The sequence below is a fragment of the Thunnus maccoyii genome, chromosome 17 (genome assembly GCF_910596095.1).
Source record: "Thunnus maccoyii chromosome 17, fThuMac1.1, whole genome shotgun sequence".
Lineage (NCBI taxonomy): Eukaryota > Metazoa > Chordata > Actinopteri > Scombriformes > Scombridae > Thunnus > Thunnus maccoyii.
Genome location: NC_056549.1, coordinates 2,852,225 through 2,868,867, shown reverse-complemented (window position 1 = coordinate 2,868,867; position 16,643 = coordinate 2,852,225). Strand labels below are relative to the sequence as shown.

The 16,643-nt window shown below is 38.9% G+C and overlaps 2 protein-coding genes across 7 annotated transcripts in view; one reads left to right on the top strand and one right to left on the bottom strand.

The window, feature by feature from the left end:
* The window catches only part of si:ch211-140l13.3, a 47,326-nt gene that overhangs the window by 22,989 nt on the left and 7,694 nt on the right, over positions 1 to 16,643 (top strand). For 3 of the 6 annotated variants that reach the window (XM_042389716.1, XM_042389715.1, XM_042389717.1), the window contains one exon: positions 15,838 to 15,937. In XM_042389716.1, coding sequence (XP_042245650.1) covers positions 15,838 to 15,937 — 100 coding nt within the window. Of the gene's footprint in view, positions 1 to 9,974; positions 10,124 to 10,379; positions 10,471 to 12,914; positions 14,185 to 15,837; positions 15,938 to 16,643 lie in introns of those variants that run through there. The other 3 variants (XM_042389713.1, XM_042389712.1, XM_042389714.1) reach the window with 2 other exon arrangements.
* gpr31 (G protein-coupled receptor 31) lies at positions 2,109 to 5,708 on the bottom strand. Its single transcript, XM_042389759.1, has 2 exons — positions 4,832 to 5,708; positions 2,109 to 3,423 (listed from the first exon to the last, which is right to left on the bottom strand). The coding sequence occupies exons 1-2, from the start codon at positions 5,375 to 5,377 to the stop codon at positions 2,962 to 2,964; spliced, it is 1,008 nt and encodes a 335-aa protein (XP_042245693.1). The 5' UTR covers positions 5,378 to 5,708; the 3' UTR covers positions 2,109 to 2,961.

The window sequence follows — 16,643 nt, the reverse complement described above, 5'->3', positions numbered from 1 at the left end:
GTCCTTGTTTAACCTTGACGCTGGTCTAGTATGAATATAATTCTTCTAATAATCATTTCCTGTCCTCATACACCCAGTTATAAACTGTTCTTGATGATTCTTGGTTTTCATAGCAACCTCATTCTAACTAATCTAGACTGGTGCAGGTGACTGTTTCTTGACATAATCCAAAGGTTAGGTGGTGTAGAAATGCAGGAAATTTTTTTTTTTTTTAATTTTCTGGGGGAGGACACCCATGGAGCTTTTCAGACTCAATAGAGCCAGTAATAAAAACCACATCCACGCTTTTCCTGGGGCAGAACTTACAAAATGGCTTAAATAAAAGGTGACTCATATCTGAACTTCGTGGGGATGTTTATAAGACAGCAGCTCTTATCAGTAAAGGTATGCTGTTAAATACCAAGCTGGAAATACAAAGTTCAAACCTGTTAAATCAAGTCTCAATAAAGAAAGATATTTCAAGTTATTTTTGATAAGAACAAAGATGAAGGATCAGTCAGCAGAAATGTACTCAGCGATAAAGTCTCCCATCTCTGAAAGTGATCCCTGCTCTGTTATTCTACTTTTCTGTTAGAAAAACAATATATTTCTCTCAATGGAGCGATTGTCTCGGGGGTAAAATAACTAAAGCATTTATTGAGACACAAAATAAAAAAAATAACTTGGGGTGATATAAACCTGAATTTTACCATAAATCCTTTTGAATAGCTAAAAACAAATGATCACATCATGCCAGGATGACTTGTCATTACTTGAATTGCTCAAGTTTGACACATTTAAACGCCTACAACCGAAAACACTGTAATGAATGAAGGCATTTCTCACTTTGTAGATGTAGGTCATTAACACCTGACGCTGGTGGCTGTAGCGCTACGTTTGACACCTGATGTTGGTGATGGCAAATGAGAGATATCAGAGCCCATAAATAAATCCTAAACATGTCCTACTTGGTCCTATTGGTACATTTATAGTTCTATTCTTTATATTTAATTAATTCTGACTGTTCAGTGTTCATAAGCGTACTGTAAAAACACGAAAATCCAGCTCTGCTCCGGTCAAAGCTACACAACTAGCTGACAAAGTACACAAAAAACACCACTGCAGGCTGTTAAAAGTGTGTTTGCTCATCAGCTCTGATATTGCTTTATTGAAGGTCATACTTTATATGACACATGTGTTCCTCTCTTTACTCTGTAAATATTTGTTTTCATACACTTTATGACACATTGTTGTTTGGTAGATGTGATGAATATTGTTACTCACATTTTCACATCTTTGCTGATGATTACTGGTTTATACATATATGTATATATATATATATATATATATATATATACACACATATATGTATAAATATATATATATATATATATACAGTTCTTGTTATGTTTGTTTGTGACCTTGAGGTAAGTAGGAAGTGGTCTTGTTTTTAATCACGTAGCTACGTTTTTGAAGCGCTTTAAATCTAATTGTACATTAACTACTGTATCCAGGGATCTTCTTCCCGTCTTTTTGTTGTTTTCTTGATTTACAGCAACTTTTTTTTTTCTAAAGCTCCAATTAAACACAAGTTTTTCTCAGTTGTGTTTCCAATTTTAAGTGTTATGCTAAATTAACATCATTTTCAATAATGCTGTAATAAACACAAAGCAATAATGGGAGGATTTTTTTTTTTTGTGACACACAATGAAACATCTAAAACAAACAGCTGAGTCAAAGTTAGTAGACATTTAACCCAGAATCACCAGACTCCCTCTGGGTGATACCTAATGAATTACTCATCTATTTATAGCCAGATACTGAACAACAGACAGACCCTCACTTTACTCCATTGTTATTATTGATGATGTCATCACGGTGGGTGAAACCATCCAGGTGACTTATCCAGGCGCAGTGGAGTATCTGTGAGTAAGGGTCATATAGTCTGGCTGAAGGCATGACTCATGGGTTATTAGGGACATTTTACATTTGTGAAATATGTCATGTCATGTCAGTGTGCTGGTTTCATGGTTGTCAGACTGGGACGTTCAAAACATCAAAGGTTCCCCAACACCATGCGAGACAGTTTATACTTTATTATAAATAATGTTTATTAGAAAATATCCCAGACATAAAATATGTACAGTTTTATCTCCATATACAGTATAAACAGTTATAGAGTCCTTAAATCAACATAAATAACCAGCTTCCTGTTTGGGCCTTTAGGATTATGTAAAAGGGGGACTGACCACAGTCTAATATGTCTCTAGTGTGTGCACACATTTAATCCCCCAACACAAGGAAGCCATGTTAGTGAATATTGTCTATAATTAATAGATATGATTTAATTTTTCCTCTTTAGTTTAAAATTTGTCACCACTGTACAGTTTAATAGAAAATATATTTTACAGATTACAGATTTTAAAAAAAAAAGCTTTGAGCCTCAACTTGATGGTTTAAAAACACAAATGCTTGTTTGACTGTTGAAGATTTGTGAGATTGGTATGATTGGAAAGATAAAATTCCTGGGTTTTTTTTTTTTTTGGCCTCTAACACTTGAAAGCTATTTATTAATATTTATGGTCAGAACTACTCATTTTGTTGTCCAGGCAAAACAGAAAAACAGATGTGTGTACTTTGGCTGAGGGCCTTTCCCTTTCACCAAACAAAATCCACCAACATTGATACATTTTAGACTAATAGAAGATAATTTCACATGCTGAATCACTACTGCAGTATACTGAATATACAGAAGAACACATGACACGCTAATGGTCCCTCCTGTTTATATTACATGTATCTATTCTATTTCAGAATATTAAGAAAATACAAACTTTAATAATTACTGCACGTCTAGTTTTCACTTTACATTCACAGTCCCCGTTTATAAAGTAACTACATTTTTTTGGGGCGCACTGTCAGTCTCAGGTAGCAAGCTGTTGGGTTGGACAGGTGTCAGATCCAGTCTCTTTCCCTTGAATTTCAGATGATATGACTGCGTGCAGGGTGTGAGTTTTGTCCCGTTGAGCTGTCTAACGGCACTTGAATGCCTTTCTGCAAGAACGGGAAATAATTGGTTAGATAAAGCGCTTTGAACTTGGTGCTACAGAAGCAGTAGACCAGCGGATCCAGTAGACAGTCCATGTAGGAGAGGACCATGAGGCCGTCGAAAGCCACGGCGGCTTTATCTTGGTAGACTTCTGCCAACTCTTTGACCCGGACGACCAGCAGGACCACTCTGGCTATGGTGCAGGGGAGGAAGCAGAAGGAGAAGACCACCATGACGGATGTCACAAGGAAGACCGCTCTCCTCAGCTTGGTCTTATCCCCGACTGTCTTTTTCCTCAGTCGGTTGACGATGCGCACCGTGCAGTAGACCAGGATGATGAAGGGGATGATGATCTGGGTGAAGAAGACCGCTTCTCGCACACTGTCCACCACGTCCTTAAATCAGATAAAAGATCTAATTAATTGTCATATACGTACATCAACAACAAGGTCTTGTTCTTGATTGGTTGGCCTTAGTGTCCCTAAAAAGTTTAACCATCATTAAGTAAATCACTGCACATTGGACAGTGGTGGAAGAAGTACTCAGATTCTTTATTTAACTACCAATACAACCATGTACAAATACTCCATTACAAGTAAAAGTCCTGCATGAAAAATCCTACTTAAGTAAAAGTACAGAAGTATTAGCAGCTTGTTCTGCAGAGGAATATCTTCCCTGATTGATAAATTATTAATCTAAGACTGATGCATCAGTGCTTCAGTGGCATTTTACTGTTGTAGCTGGTCAAAGTGGAGCTAATTTCAACTGCTTTACATACAGTTAGCTAGTTTAGTCCAGTGGTTCCCAACCAAGAGCTGCGAGATGCTTTTATGTGAAATGTTGGACATGTTTTTAAAGGTTAAAAACTACTACGCTTGTTGTATGTTTTTTTTTTTTATATCTTTATCAGCAAAGTAACTGGTAACTTAGACTGTCAAATGTAGCAGAGTAGAAGTATAGAGTAAAATCGTACAGTACTTAGAAAAATCAACTTAGTTACTTTCCACCATTGATCAGGTATATTTAAAGGTAACCAACAATACTTATGCTTCTTGCTACCAATTAACTCAGCAGTGAAACAAATCTAACCATGTGTTAAACTGACTGCAAACAATGGATTAATATTTAAACACAAACTCTGAGGTCCCCCAACGTAGCATCTCTTCCCTTTTTTTCTAATAATTTAGATATGTTTTCAGTTTCAGCATGCACAAAATCTTGTCCAAATTGTAGCTCCGGCATGTGTGGTGCAGATTGACAAACTCCAGGCTCAACGCATTTCAACTTTTGCAATGTGTTGGTGCAAAAATAGCTCTGGTGAGATAACCACCACTACTCTGTTGTCCCTTCAGAGGCCACCGTGGACCCACAGACTTCATTTCTGATAAGGCTTCTCATCCACTTAATCACACACACACACACAAAATCAATCATTTTATCATTTTCAACATCATTAACCCTTTTTTTTCTTTTACATAATAAATTGAGTAACTACAATTGACACAAAGTACTTCTGTATTTTGTGTGTGTGAACTCTGCATTGCATAAATAAGATTGATGCAGCTTTTGATGTAAGCATTGACTTCAAAACACTCCAGACAGTGTTGTCAAGCTGTTGTTGCTACATGCCCGCAGCATACATCATGTAAATGAGATAATAACTGCTCTTTCTACATAGATGTCACGTGAAGCAGAACAGTTCGGGATGAGTCATTGTACTGTACACTCATGCACTGTATCCCCTTCTTTGTGCTGAAGCTGAAAACCTACCAATAATAACACATTAAGTATGATGCACTGTACCTTGATCAAGGCGTCGTTCTTCGGGTCATCTTCGCTCTTGTGGCTGTTGCAGCAGTCGAAGTTCTGGAGCATGGTGGGGATGGTGAGAGGCAGAAGAAGCAGCCATATGATGATAGAGATCTGAGGAGATTTCTTGATAGCCCTCAGGAGATTCTTGCGACCGGGGTGGACCACGTTAAAGTATCGATCGATAGAGGTCACCGTCAGGAAGGCGATGCTGGCCCCTCGGTTTAAAAACAACATGAAGAGCATAGCTTTGCAAACAACGTCATTACTACTCCTCCTTTCTCCTTCGATAAAGTTGTAAGCCTTTATGGGCAAACAGAAGAGCAGGAGAATGTCGGCCACCACCAGGTTGAAAAGGAAGATATTGTTGGTGTTGGATTTCCAGAACTTCAGTTTGAATATGAAGAGATGCAGAACAGATGCATTCAGAGGCAGAGCCAAGATGAAAATCACAATCATGACAGCTGCATAAAATTTATACAGTGCCTTGTTTGTGGCCTCGCAGTCTTCAATGAGCTGGTAAGCACTGTTGTTTCCCATTTCAACAGTCAAATACACTTGCCAGGTAACTTGCAAATATGAATTACAAGCTGGAAAGATTTGTGTCCCACATATATAAGCAATGTATCCTTTTTCCTTGACTGAAGTTTCACTCTACAAGCTGCAACAAGAGCCCTTATCTTCAGATCACAAAGGAAACAAAATCCTGCCAAACAAGTTCCTCAGTGTCCTCAGTTGTAATCCTCTTAAAACGATTTCAATTCTTCTTTCAGTCCTTGTGCATGTTTCTGCATTTGAATTTTTCTGTCCTGTGTTTAGAGAGTCAGAGAAGGTCTTGAAGTAATTCTGTCAGTGTGCAGAGCAAATGGGAGGCGACTCCTTTGGGTTTGCCGTGCTATTGAGCTTTAGCCCCTCCTTTATAGCCTGAGGAGGTGAGTCACCAGCTGCTTTTCCCCCTGTGGGTCTAGTGAACTTACAAAGGCTAACACCATTTAAATTACATATAACCAAAGCTTGTTTTTAGTGTGTTTAAATATCAAACTAAGCCCTAATGTGCAGAGATATTTTTAATGATGAAAACAGAAAAAAAGTCTGAATGTAGTTGTCTTAAAGGATGAGTTCACAATTTTTCAAGTGTGTCTTAAAACAACAGTCAGGAGCCTAAATGAACAGTGAAACATGTTTTTCTTGCTGTAATCATTCCTCCTGTTCATACTGACCATTAGAAGATCCCTTCATAATGCACTTACAATGGAAGTAATGGGGAAGAAAATCCACAGTCCTCCTTCTGTGCAAAAATGAAGCTAATATGAAGCTTCAACCGTCCAAATGAGTCAAATCAAGTAGATATCTTTCAACGTTACAGTCTTTTTAGTGCCAAAGTCCCTCTTTTTGTTACTATACTTCCTCCACAGCTCAACAGGGAAACACTGTCCGAGGAAACACAAAGAGGGAATTTGATGCTAAAAAGACTGTAAATGTGTCAGATATCCACTTGATATGACTAACTCAGACTGCTGAAGCTGAATATAAGCTTCACATCAACTTTTAAATGACTGTGTGGACACGCTGTGGATTTTGGCCTCCATCACTTCCATTGAAAGCACATTTGAAGGATGTTTTAATATCCAGTATGAACAGGAGGAATGATTACAGCGAGGAAAACCTCTTTCACTGTTCATATGTACACCTGACTGTTGTTTTAAGACACACTTGAAAAATTGTGAACCTGCCCCGTCAAGTGCCTGCGTGAACCGAGTCAAGTCAAATACTGGTAGCACAATCTGATCTGACTTTTGACAGAGAGCCAACCATATGAGTAAAACATTATGGAAACATAAAAAAAAGCATACTGCTATTTATTGGCTCAAACTGTGAGAATTCACCATTTTGCAATTCTGACGGTTCAGTAAATCCCTGACGTTACTGTCCGACTTACGTAGTTTCTCATGAATGACAGCCTCTGTGTCACTGTTTACGCTCACTGTTAAAACCGCCCGACTCCTCCGCAGATGCTAAAAATGCAATGTACGTACATACGGATCCCTGGGAATTGATAGATTTATATGACCAGGAGATGGACTTAGTGCTGCTGTCAATGTCTGCTACTATGTAAGGAAAAGTAGAAAGGGGTTTGCATGGAATGTCGCGTCCTAAGGGAGGAGGAGGAGGGTGGGGGGGGGTTAGCCTAGGGCCTCACATTCAACTCTGCATGCCTCGAACTCTGCATGCTTCAAACGCTTCTCCGCCGGAGCAACAAGTCCAGACAACTCAGACTTTCTCCACTGACACAGGCACAGGACGTGACCTCTTTCCAGACCTGATTCGTGATTTAAAAGTCACCTGTTTTATGACAGTAGGTTGTCAGAAGGCTTAACACGGTTATCTATTTAATAAATATATGAACAGTTAATTTGCAAAAGCAGGTATCTCCTTTTTTTTTTAAATTTTCATAAATCATGTTTTTTTTTATTGTGAATTCCAGGTAATCACTCAATCAGACTACAGTTGGGTTGTTTTGATTGAGTGAAAATAAGTCAACCTGCACTTACCTGGAAAAACATTAATTATTTTACAGTTTTCCGTCATGTCAGTTTGTTTTTTTAAAGGATGAACTCTTCATATGTGGATGGAAATCCCCCTCTATCAGGTTGAATGCTTTTATTGCTTTCTATGCATTTTATCTGGAAGCTCAACTGATAAAGTCACAAGAATCCTTGATTTAATCTATCTTGTCTCAGATTTGACCTTTTGCAGATGAGTACCCTTCTGTGTTCGTCACCACTTCTTCATTTTTTTAGCTGCTCCTTGACCCCCCCTCCCTTCCTTATCCTGTACTCTCTCCTCAGACAACACAGCCTCAACTACCTGAATGAGAAGAATAATGACTAGGATTGATATTATTGATTGATTTTATGTAGTATCCCTCTCCCTGATTATCTGTCTCTTTTAGAATTGATGTTAAAATAATATTACTGGTTTATAAGATTGTGAATAATTGTTTGGCACCTCCATATTTAGTCGACTGACTGTCTCTCCCTCTGTACTCTTAGCTGCTGCCTGCATTACAGCAATAAATGTACCAACAGTTAAGACAAAGACATATGGAGAGGCAGTGTTTTCTTATTATGGACCAAAACTGTGGAACAACCTTCCCATAAATATCCACTACGCAACTTAAAACAAGTAGATTAAGTGCTGAAAATTCCAACAAAAACAACCAATTAATGGGCAATATTACACATTTATAAGATCATACCTTTGGAAAAACCCCTGAGCATGAACGTAGCAACGTTTTAACCTGCAGAGTATCATTAAAAACCACAGCCAGCATCCGAAATTAACGCCCACTAAGCACCAAATACGGTTTGATTTTCTGTTTCTGTTCTGAGTAACTCTCCGAAGACTACCCGTCACACTGGTGGTTAGATGTTTGTACCAAAATAGTCATGTCAAAAAATATCTGGCATGATGGATCAGAGGAAATTACTCATGTTTGTGCGTGTACAGTGTGGACAGTTTTTTATGCACGTCTAAACAGGGCTGCAAAACTGTAGAAGCACTCGAGATGGTTTGAGGTGAAGGAACGTCCTAGTTTCGCTCCTAGTTTCTTAACCATATGAGACATCAGCTACTCGACATCGCATCTCTCCGCTAAAGTGTCACTTGCTGCCGGTGTGCTGCTAGCTACTGTTAATTAAATAGTTATTATGTGGTGACATTTACAAGGAGTAAGTATATGTGACACAAAATGGTCAGTCAGTTGCTGATGAGTCAAAAAGTTTATTTCGCAATTTTGTTAAATTCCACATTGAGCCTAAAATTTCAAAATGTTTTTTGTTTACAATCAATTCTTTGGAATCCGCACCAACTTGGAAAAACATGAACTTATGATGTACTTACTTAACATATTCCATTATACCTATTGTAACTCAATATTTAACAGTTTTCAACAGTATTCAGTAGCAACTATGTTTCAGTAGTCCTGGTGACTCAGTATTTCAGTTGGTAGTGTTTCACAATATTCAGTGTTTCACAGTTAAGTAACTTACAGTCTGTCACAATCAGATTGTTACTCAAACAATACTGCCAAGCAGAAATTGTTTTTCTTTTGTGCCAGTTCTCCGACCATGTCAAAAGGTGAACGTCCTCTTTTTTTCTCTGATTCTGACCACAATGGTGAACAACACCAAAAAACACACTGGTCTGTGTAACAGGTGACGTTGGCAGCACCAGATTCTGCATTATTTCAAATGCAATTTACGTCCTCTTCACCTGTGTAAGACGTTGAAGGCCAGTTCAACATCAGTTAAAGAATATGCAATAATACTAAGTGTATGAGATCTGCTACAGCGGAAGAGTTCATGCATTCTTTGCATCAGAGGCTACATGATGTGCATATAATTACCCTCCTTCAACTTATGCTCTCTTGTCAATCAGCAGCACTTAGGAAAAATGACTAGCTTGTAAGAAACATTCAATATTAGCAAGTAACACTTAATGTTTATAATAACGATTAGAATCAAGTGAAAAGCATTTTGTTCAACAGGTTTTATGTCAACATGTCAGAGCTTGTGATTTATACAAGATCCAAACTGGTTATGAATGAACCAACAGAGCTACTGAAATGATCATTCACCTAATGGAATAAGTGATGACATTTTTATTGCAAGTGTTTGAATCTATCAGAATCAGCTGTGCAGCAGCAAAGGAGAAGAGAAATTTGCAGCCTGTCGGACAGATTCAGACTGGGATTGTCAAACCAACCTGTGACTCCAGTAACACTGTAAAGTTGTAGCTGCTGCTATAACTCACAGTGAAGTGGAGTTTTCTCACTTTCATCCATACAATCTCACAGGAGACTGAGATGTTTGGCCCCACATCCAGCTCGCAGCTCACAGTCAAGCTTTTTTTTTTTTTTCGTACATACATGCGTACATTCATTCATACATACCTGCGTGACATCAAAGGAAGAAGGAGAAATACAAAAAGGGAAACTGGACGTTGTAAAATCATTCACATTAATGGAAACTTTTGTTTGAGGTGCGTCATTACATCCTCCTGTCTGAGTTTATGTCAGTCTTACTTCACTCTAAACCATCTGCATTACATATAAACTTAACTTTGTCCACTCAGATGGCAGCAAATGTACCACAGTAAAAACAGAGCAGAGACATGAATCTACGATCAATGAGAAATGAACCAGACTGCACACAGAGATGGAGACCAGGACCCGGTCAGTTCCTCTGCAGTGAGGATCATCCTGCCTGCTGAACCTGAAGACAGGTACCCAGACCGCAGGACAGAAATCTGGAGATGTTCCAGTGTTCCTCAGAGGTTTTTGGGGTGTTACTTGTAAACATATAACATATCTGGACTGCACAACAGTGATTACTATATTTGGTGTCGCTGTTTTCTTGCTTTTTTCTCCAACTGTAATGTCCATAATGTCCAAATTATAATCTACTGTGGTACTATTTTCATTTCCTTACTTTCCAATCAGAATTTAATTGTTCTTCTTTTACTCTGTTTGGGCATCAAGGCCGATTAAAGCTGCTGTGGGGGAGAAAGATGACTTCAGAGAGTTTGTAGAAGAGCAGCTGAATGAAATCTCTGAGTCCAAACCGCTGCAGGTATGTTTTATTAGTAGTTTATAACACAGCTCATACAGACGGGTGACAAATTATATATACACAAGAGACAGAGTGTTCACAACAAATACAGAATTAAAAAAACGCAGCAAAATAAATAATGTTCCCATTATACAGTAAATTAATTCAATAATGTTCACATTAAGGTGCGTACAGATACTGATTATGCAAAATATAAGATTCCTGCTTGTCTCTAGTTTGATATTATTGAAAACTGCACTGTTAGTCTGACAAGACAAAAAGCTTGAAGACGTCATTTTGGGTCTTGGAAACTTGTTTCACATATATGAAACAAATATTTCTTTTCTTTCTTTTTGTTTTTTTTTTGCTTCCTCTATCCCCCAACAAGGACAAGAACAAGAAGACGGGTGACAAATTAAAGGAAAAACCAACATAAAGTGTCTTACAGCTTCAATGCTGTCTTGTTATTGATCCTACAGTCTGTGAACTCTACTGGAGGGATGAACACCATTCTACCAAAAGATACCAAAAGATATTCCCTCATGTGGTGTTGTGATGATGGTGGTGGTGGTGGAGAGCGTAGGTGTTCAGTTGTGTTGAGATCTGGTGACTGTGAAGCATATCATAACATATCGTCATAATGGCCTCAGTCATTTTTTCAGGTGTCTCAGAAAACACAAAAAAATCATTATGGTGTGCATGCACCCCTAGGGCCAAATGATGTTATGATTACTAATATTATGGTACAAGTGAGATTTTCATTAAATAAAAACACAAAAGTAAAGAGGATCCTTTGTAATGTTTTTTTTTAGTTATACTCATAATTTCTAGCTGTTAGATTACAATATGGTATTCAAATCTTTCTTAATTAGATCATATAATGTGGAACAAATGAGACAAAAAACTGTAGATGAAATATTGTTTAAAAGGCAGAAAAGAGTTAACAGGAAGCATTGTAATCACTTGCGACAGCCACAGATTCTGGAGCCTTTCCACTCTTTGCTAAATGCTAGCTTCATGGACTTATTTTGCTGACTGAAATGCTGACTAAAAAGTCTGAATAACAACGCAATATAACGATTTAGTCACACTCTTGACATAGGCCGTTATACTGCAGGGTTAGAATCGCATGATCTGTTCAACTGAGGATGTGGGCATCATGAGGAGATGATTCAGGCACATTTTTGTCAAAAAATGACTTCGGTCATTATTTTAGGAAGGTAACGATATGATTCACATCATTTTCATACTCATCAAACCATTCAGTGACCCCTTGTGTCCTGTGAATTTGGGGCATTGTCATCGTGGATGAGACCACTCCCATCAGGATAGCAAATGTTTCATCATCACTCAGAGCAACTGTGTATTGATTAGCAGTGACTCTTCCCTCTAAGGGGACAAGTGGACCAAAACCATGCCCCCCAAAGCATAACAGAGCCCCCAGACCCCCTCACTGTGCTGGTTTCTCCTTTAATTTGTCACCTGTCTGTAGTATAGTAGTATATATGTAGGACAACTGGCAGATTAGACGTAACCAAGAAAACCTTTAGGTACATAACAATAAACAAAACAATACACATCAGATAGGGAAACCTCAACATTTTTTTTTTTATTTCACAAGATAATTTGCATCACTTTCCTTTTAATCTGATGAATCTATTTCCTTGTTGCTGAAATGTGCTTTATAAATAAACTTGCTTTGCCTAATAAATGAGAGAGATGCCGTTTGAGCTGTAGCAGTCAACCATCTGTGGGACTTGCTTTCATTTCCCTGTCTCCCCGCTCCGCATTCGGATAGTTGCGTGTCTGGTTTGATTGGAGGGTTTATGCAGATCACCTGTGTGCAGAATGTGGGGACTGGCTCCCAGCTGAGTGCATTCCCCTCTCGGCCATTCGGGGTGTGACGACGCCCTTTTTCTGGGGTTTAAGAGAGGAGAGAAACTGGTTGCAGACCTCATTTGAAAAGATTGTCAGACAGAAACTCTGGTCTGTTCAGGCCCTTTTGTGTCTTCTTTCTGGTCTTTTTCTTTCTGATGTGAGGTTACCATAACATAAATCAAGTGTCCTGCATTGGTTTCTTAGTGCCCATCGTGCAAGAAGTTGTCCCACGATAGCCTAAACACCTGCAGGCTTTATTTTTTATACACATTAAAGAGGCATTTCCTCGTTAGTATTATTAAAGAGGCATTATTTCATTAAGGGGACGTTTCCCATTGTGCAACACCTTGTGAGGTTTCTCCAAGTGAATATTATTTGTTTTTTTTTATCTCTTTATGTGGCTGGCAGCTGGTTTTCCGACTTCTTACAGAACATCTGTGTTCAAGGGGAAACAGTACCACCACAGAGCAGCACAAACAGAAATCTTTTCTTTTTAGACTTGGAAGTATGCTTGGAAAAATCACATTTTTAATCAAGGTCATGTGTCTGACCCTGAAATTATTTTTGTTCATTCTCTCTTCATGCAGACCAGCAGTGGGGTGAATAGCCTGACAGAGAGACGACACTTCTTGCAGAATATTGAAGGCATTTCCAGGATGGACAGAAATACACTGAAGGCCAGTGACCAGCAGGAGCTGCAGAGGAGGGCTTCCCTCAGCCAGCAGGAGCCCAGCAGGAAGTTAACCTCTGGCATTCAGAGGCGCTCGTCTGCTCCGTCTCTGGTCTTAAATGATGAGGGAACACAGCTTGAAACCTTCCAGTCCCTGACCTTGCAGCCTGAGCATAGCAGAGAGTTTGGGACTTTGCAAGACCTTTTCTCTGGTTTATATAATCCTCAGACAGCCCAAGATACCCAGAGACGGACCCAAACACAGATCCAGGCTCAGTACGAGGATTTTTCCCAGGTTCTCAGCCAAGAACAGACCAACTTTAATACTCCCCTACAGCCCCAATATTACACTCCACTGTTCTCACGCGTCCAAATAAAAGGGATCTCTGATATTCCCTTGAAGATGGAAAGAGAAGAGAAAGTTAGTCAGTTACACGTCAACAGGTGTGGAAAGAAATCCAGGTCAAGCGAGTCTTCTAGAGAAAAAAGTTTCAGGCACCAAGAAATGAAAAACACAAGTGAAACTGGGGAGAAAATTGTCACAGCACCTCTTAGAAGAATGGCTGTGACCTCTGAGGATCGATGGGAACAATCCATGCAGCACAACAACTCACACGTCTGGACGCCCAAACATCCAAACTCTGTGTACGAATCAAATTTAGTGCAACATTTCAACATTTCCCCCCCTCAGAGGGACGATAAAGTCTCCCCTCGGGCCCTGAGAAATCAGGAAGTTATTGTTAGTTTTAAGACAGTGAACGACCACATAGAGGGAGTCTCAGGCTTGAATGTGGAAACTGGATCCACAGGCTCTGATGAAACGAAAACACATTTTCATCTCTGCCGGAGCGGCGAGTCAAGACCAGGAAGCAACACGGGCTCAAGTCAGGCCAAAGGTCAAAAACAAGCTACAACAAAAACAGCATTTTTTCTCACCACGCCAAACAACACAAGTCAAGCTTCAACACCTCCAGAGTGCAGCACAGTTCACACGCGTTCCACTAGAAGCAGCGGTGGTAGTAGCAGCAGTGAGGATGAAGATGAACCAGCCTTTCAGTGTCCTCCTCGCCGTCTCAGCCTCCAGGATTACCATGTAAACCCACCAGAGGATGAAGAGGAGGTCCAGAGACAGAACCCAGGGCCTCAGCGACAATCCTGCACCCTCAGCAGAAATAATATAACTCCTGGTAATCTGAATGCCGATATCAACTTTTATTTGAACATATTTAATGGTCTGGATTCAAGTGATTCAAGAGGCATTTTAAAATTGTTCTAGTTCTCAGTTTTTAGTAAAAAAAACCCCAAAACTTGATAAGACGTTCCTTTCCAATCACCGATAACAAATATATTGGCTTCATATGTCAGTGCATGTATAATGTATATTAATGTGACAACAGTTTAGATGTAATAAGGGGTGAAACAACGATTTTTAAATATTGATTAATAGAGAGATAAAGTGTTCACAACAAATACAGAATGAAAAAATACAGAATAAAAAATCTAAAATATACATAACAATAAATACAACAATGTTCCCATTATACATAGTAAATGAATTCAATAATGTTCACATTAAGGTGCGTACAGACACTGTTAATGCAAAATACAAAATTCCTTCTTGTCTCTTGTTTGATATTATTGAAACCTGCATTGTTAGTCTGACAAGACAAAAAACTTGAAGACGTCATTTTGGGTCTGGGAAACTTGTTTCACATATATGAAACAAATATTTCTTTTCTTTCTTTTTGTTTTTTTTGCTTCCCCTATCCCCCAACAAGGAGACGGGTGACAAACTAAAGGAAAAACCAACATAAAGTGTCTTAGTAAGGTGTTGGACCACCAGAACAGCATCAATACACCTTGTTATTGATCCTACAGTCTCTGAACTCTACTGGAGGGATGAACACCAATCTACCGAAACAATCAAAGTCTTCTGATCATAAAATGTTGTAAATATGATAACCGTTTTTAAAATGAAAAAAGGTTTGTTTTTTTTAAACGACATTTTTAGATGTTTTCAATGAAACATAGCCTCAGATCAGGTCGGTCTAAGGTGAATCTGCTATGATTGATAATAAACTGGACTAAAGTGAACAGGAAATACTCAGTTATGTGTTTGGTTTGTAGAATATTGCAAGAAGAGGATCAACTGCCCCCTATATCATGAAGGTGGCTCTCTTTTAACCTGGCTAGATCACCATGGTAAATTATGTTGCATACTTAACCTGGTCCGGCGCAGGTTATGTTCTGAGTTTCGGCTTAAATCGGCTATAAAAAGTTTATTCAAAAATATCTTCCAAAAGATATTCCCTCATTTAGTGTTGTGATGATGGTGGTGGAGAGCGCTGTCTAACACGTCGGTCCAAAATCTCCCATAGGTGTTCAGTTGGGTTGAGATCTGGTGACTGTGAAGGTCATAGCATATGATTCACATCATCTTCATACTCATCAAACCATTCAGTGACCCCTCGTGTCCTGTGCATTGGGGCATTGTCATCCTGGAAGAGACCACTCCCATCAGGATAGAAATGTTTCATCATAGCAGTGACCCTTCCCTCTAAGGGGACAAGTGGACCCAAACCATGCCAGCAAAATGCCCCCCAAAGCATAACAGAGCCCCCAGACCCCCTCACTGTAGGGGTCAAGCATTCAGACCTGTACTGGTTTCTCCTTTAATTTGTCACCAGTCTGTATATAAATAAGTATAAATAAATCAAGCAACTGGAAAAACAAGAAGAAAGGAGACAAAATAATAAAAATCTCCATAATTCTGCCTCTCAAAAGCCTCATATATTGAATGTGTTCATTGTATTTACGCAGGTGTATTTTTCCATGTCTAGGTGGTCAGAAAATGTTGAGGACAAGCTCACTGAAACCACACAGGAGACCAGATGTTACGTATGAAACAACACTGGCACTGACGTCGAGGGGAATTCACAGGTAAAACAGTCTTGTGGTTTTCTGATAGTTTTGCCTGCACAAGCTTATGTACACCTCCAGTTTCGTGTTGACAGATGCGGAGGAGTAAAAATCCACAGAACTGTCTTTTTACTTCATCAGCTTAATGCAAGTAAAAAGAAGATGATATTCTGATAGTAAAATAGATTTTTTTTGTACATCTACCACTGATCAACTGATTAACATTTTGCAAGGTATACATTGGGCAGGAAGTAGATTTGTGTCACATTATCAGTTTAACGTAGTGCCAGTTTAAATTTCCTCTCTGGTTTATCTTCTTTTCCGTCCTCCGACAGAATGCACGCACTAAATCTGTCCAAATCTGTAACAACTGAATGCCACAACTCTTGTGTTCAGCTTTACTTCAGTATTCAATGATTATCAAGTATTTCCATCTACTGCCGTGAGATCACAACCACAAGTCAGCACAATATTTGCAAAGGAGACATCAAAGTTTGTCAACTGTTGCATAAATACAGCAGAAATTACAACAGTTTTTAACACTTTGTCGAGAAATCTACCACAACAGGATCAAAAGTTGAAACTAAAAGGAAATGATCTATATTCATTTCTCGAAACCATGTGAGCAGGTGTCTGAACTGAAAACCGCAGAACCACGTTTTTAAAGGTCATGTTGTTGTTTTTTTTACCAAATTCATATTTTTACTGTGACAGAAACTTTCAACAA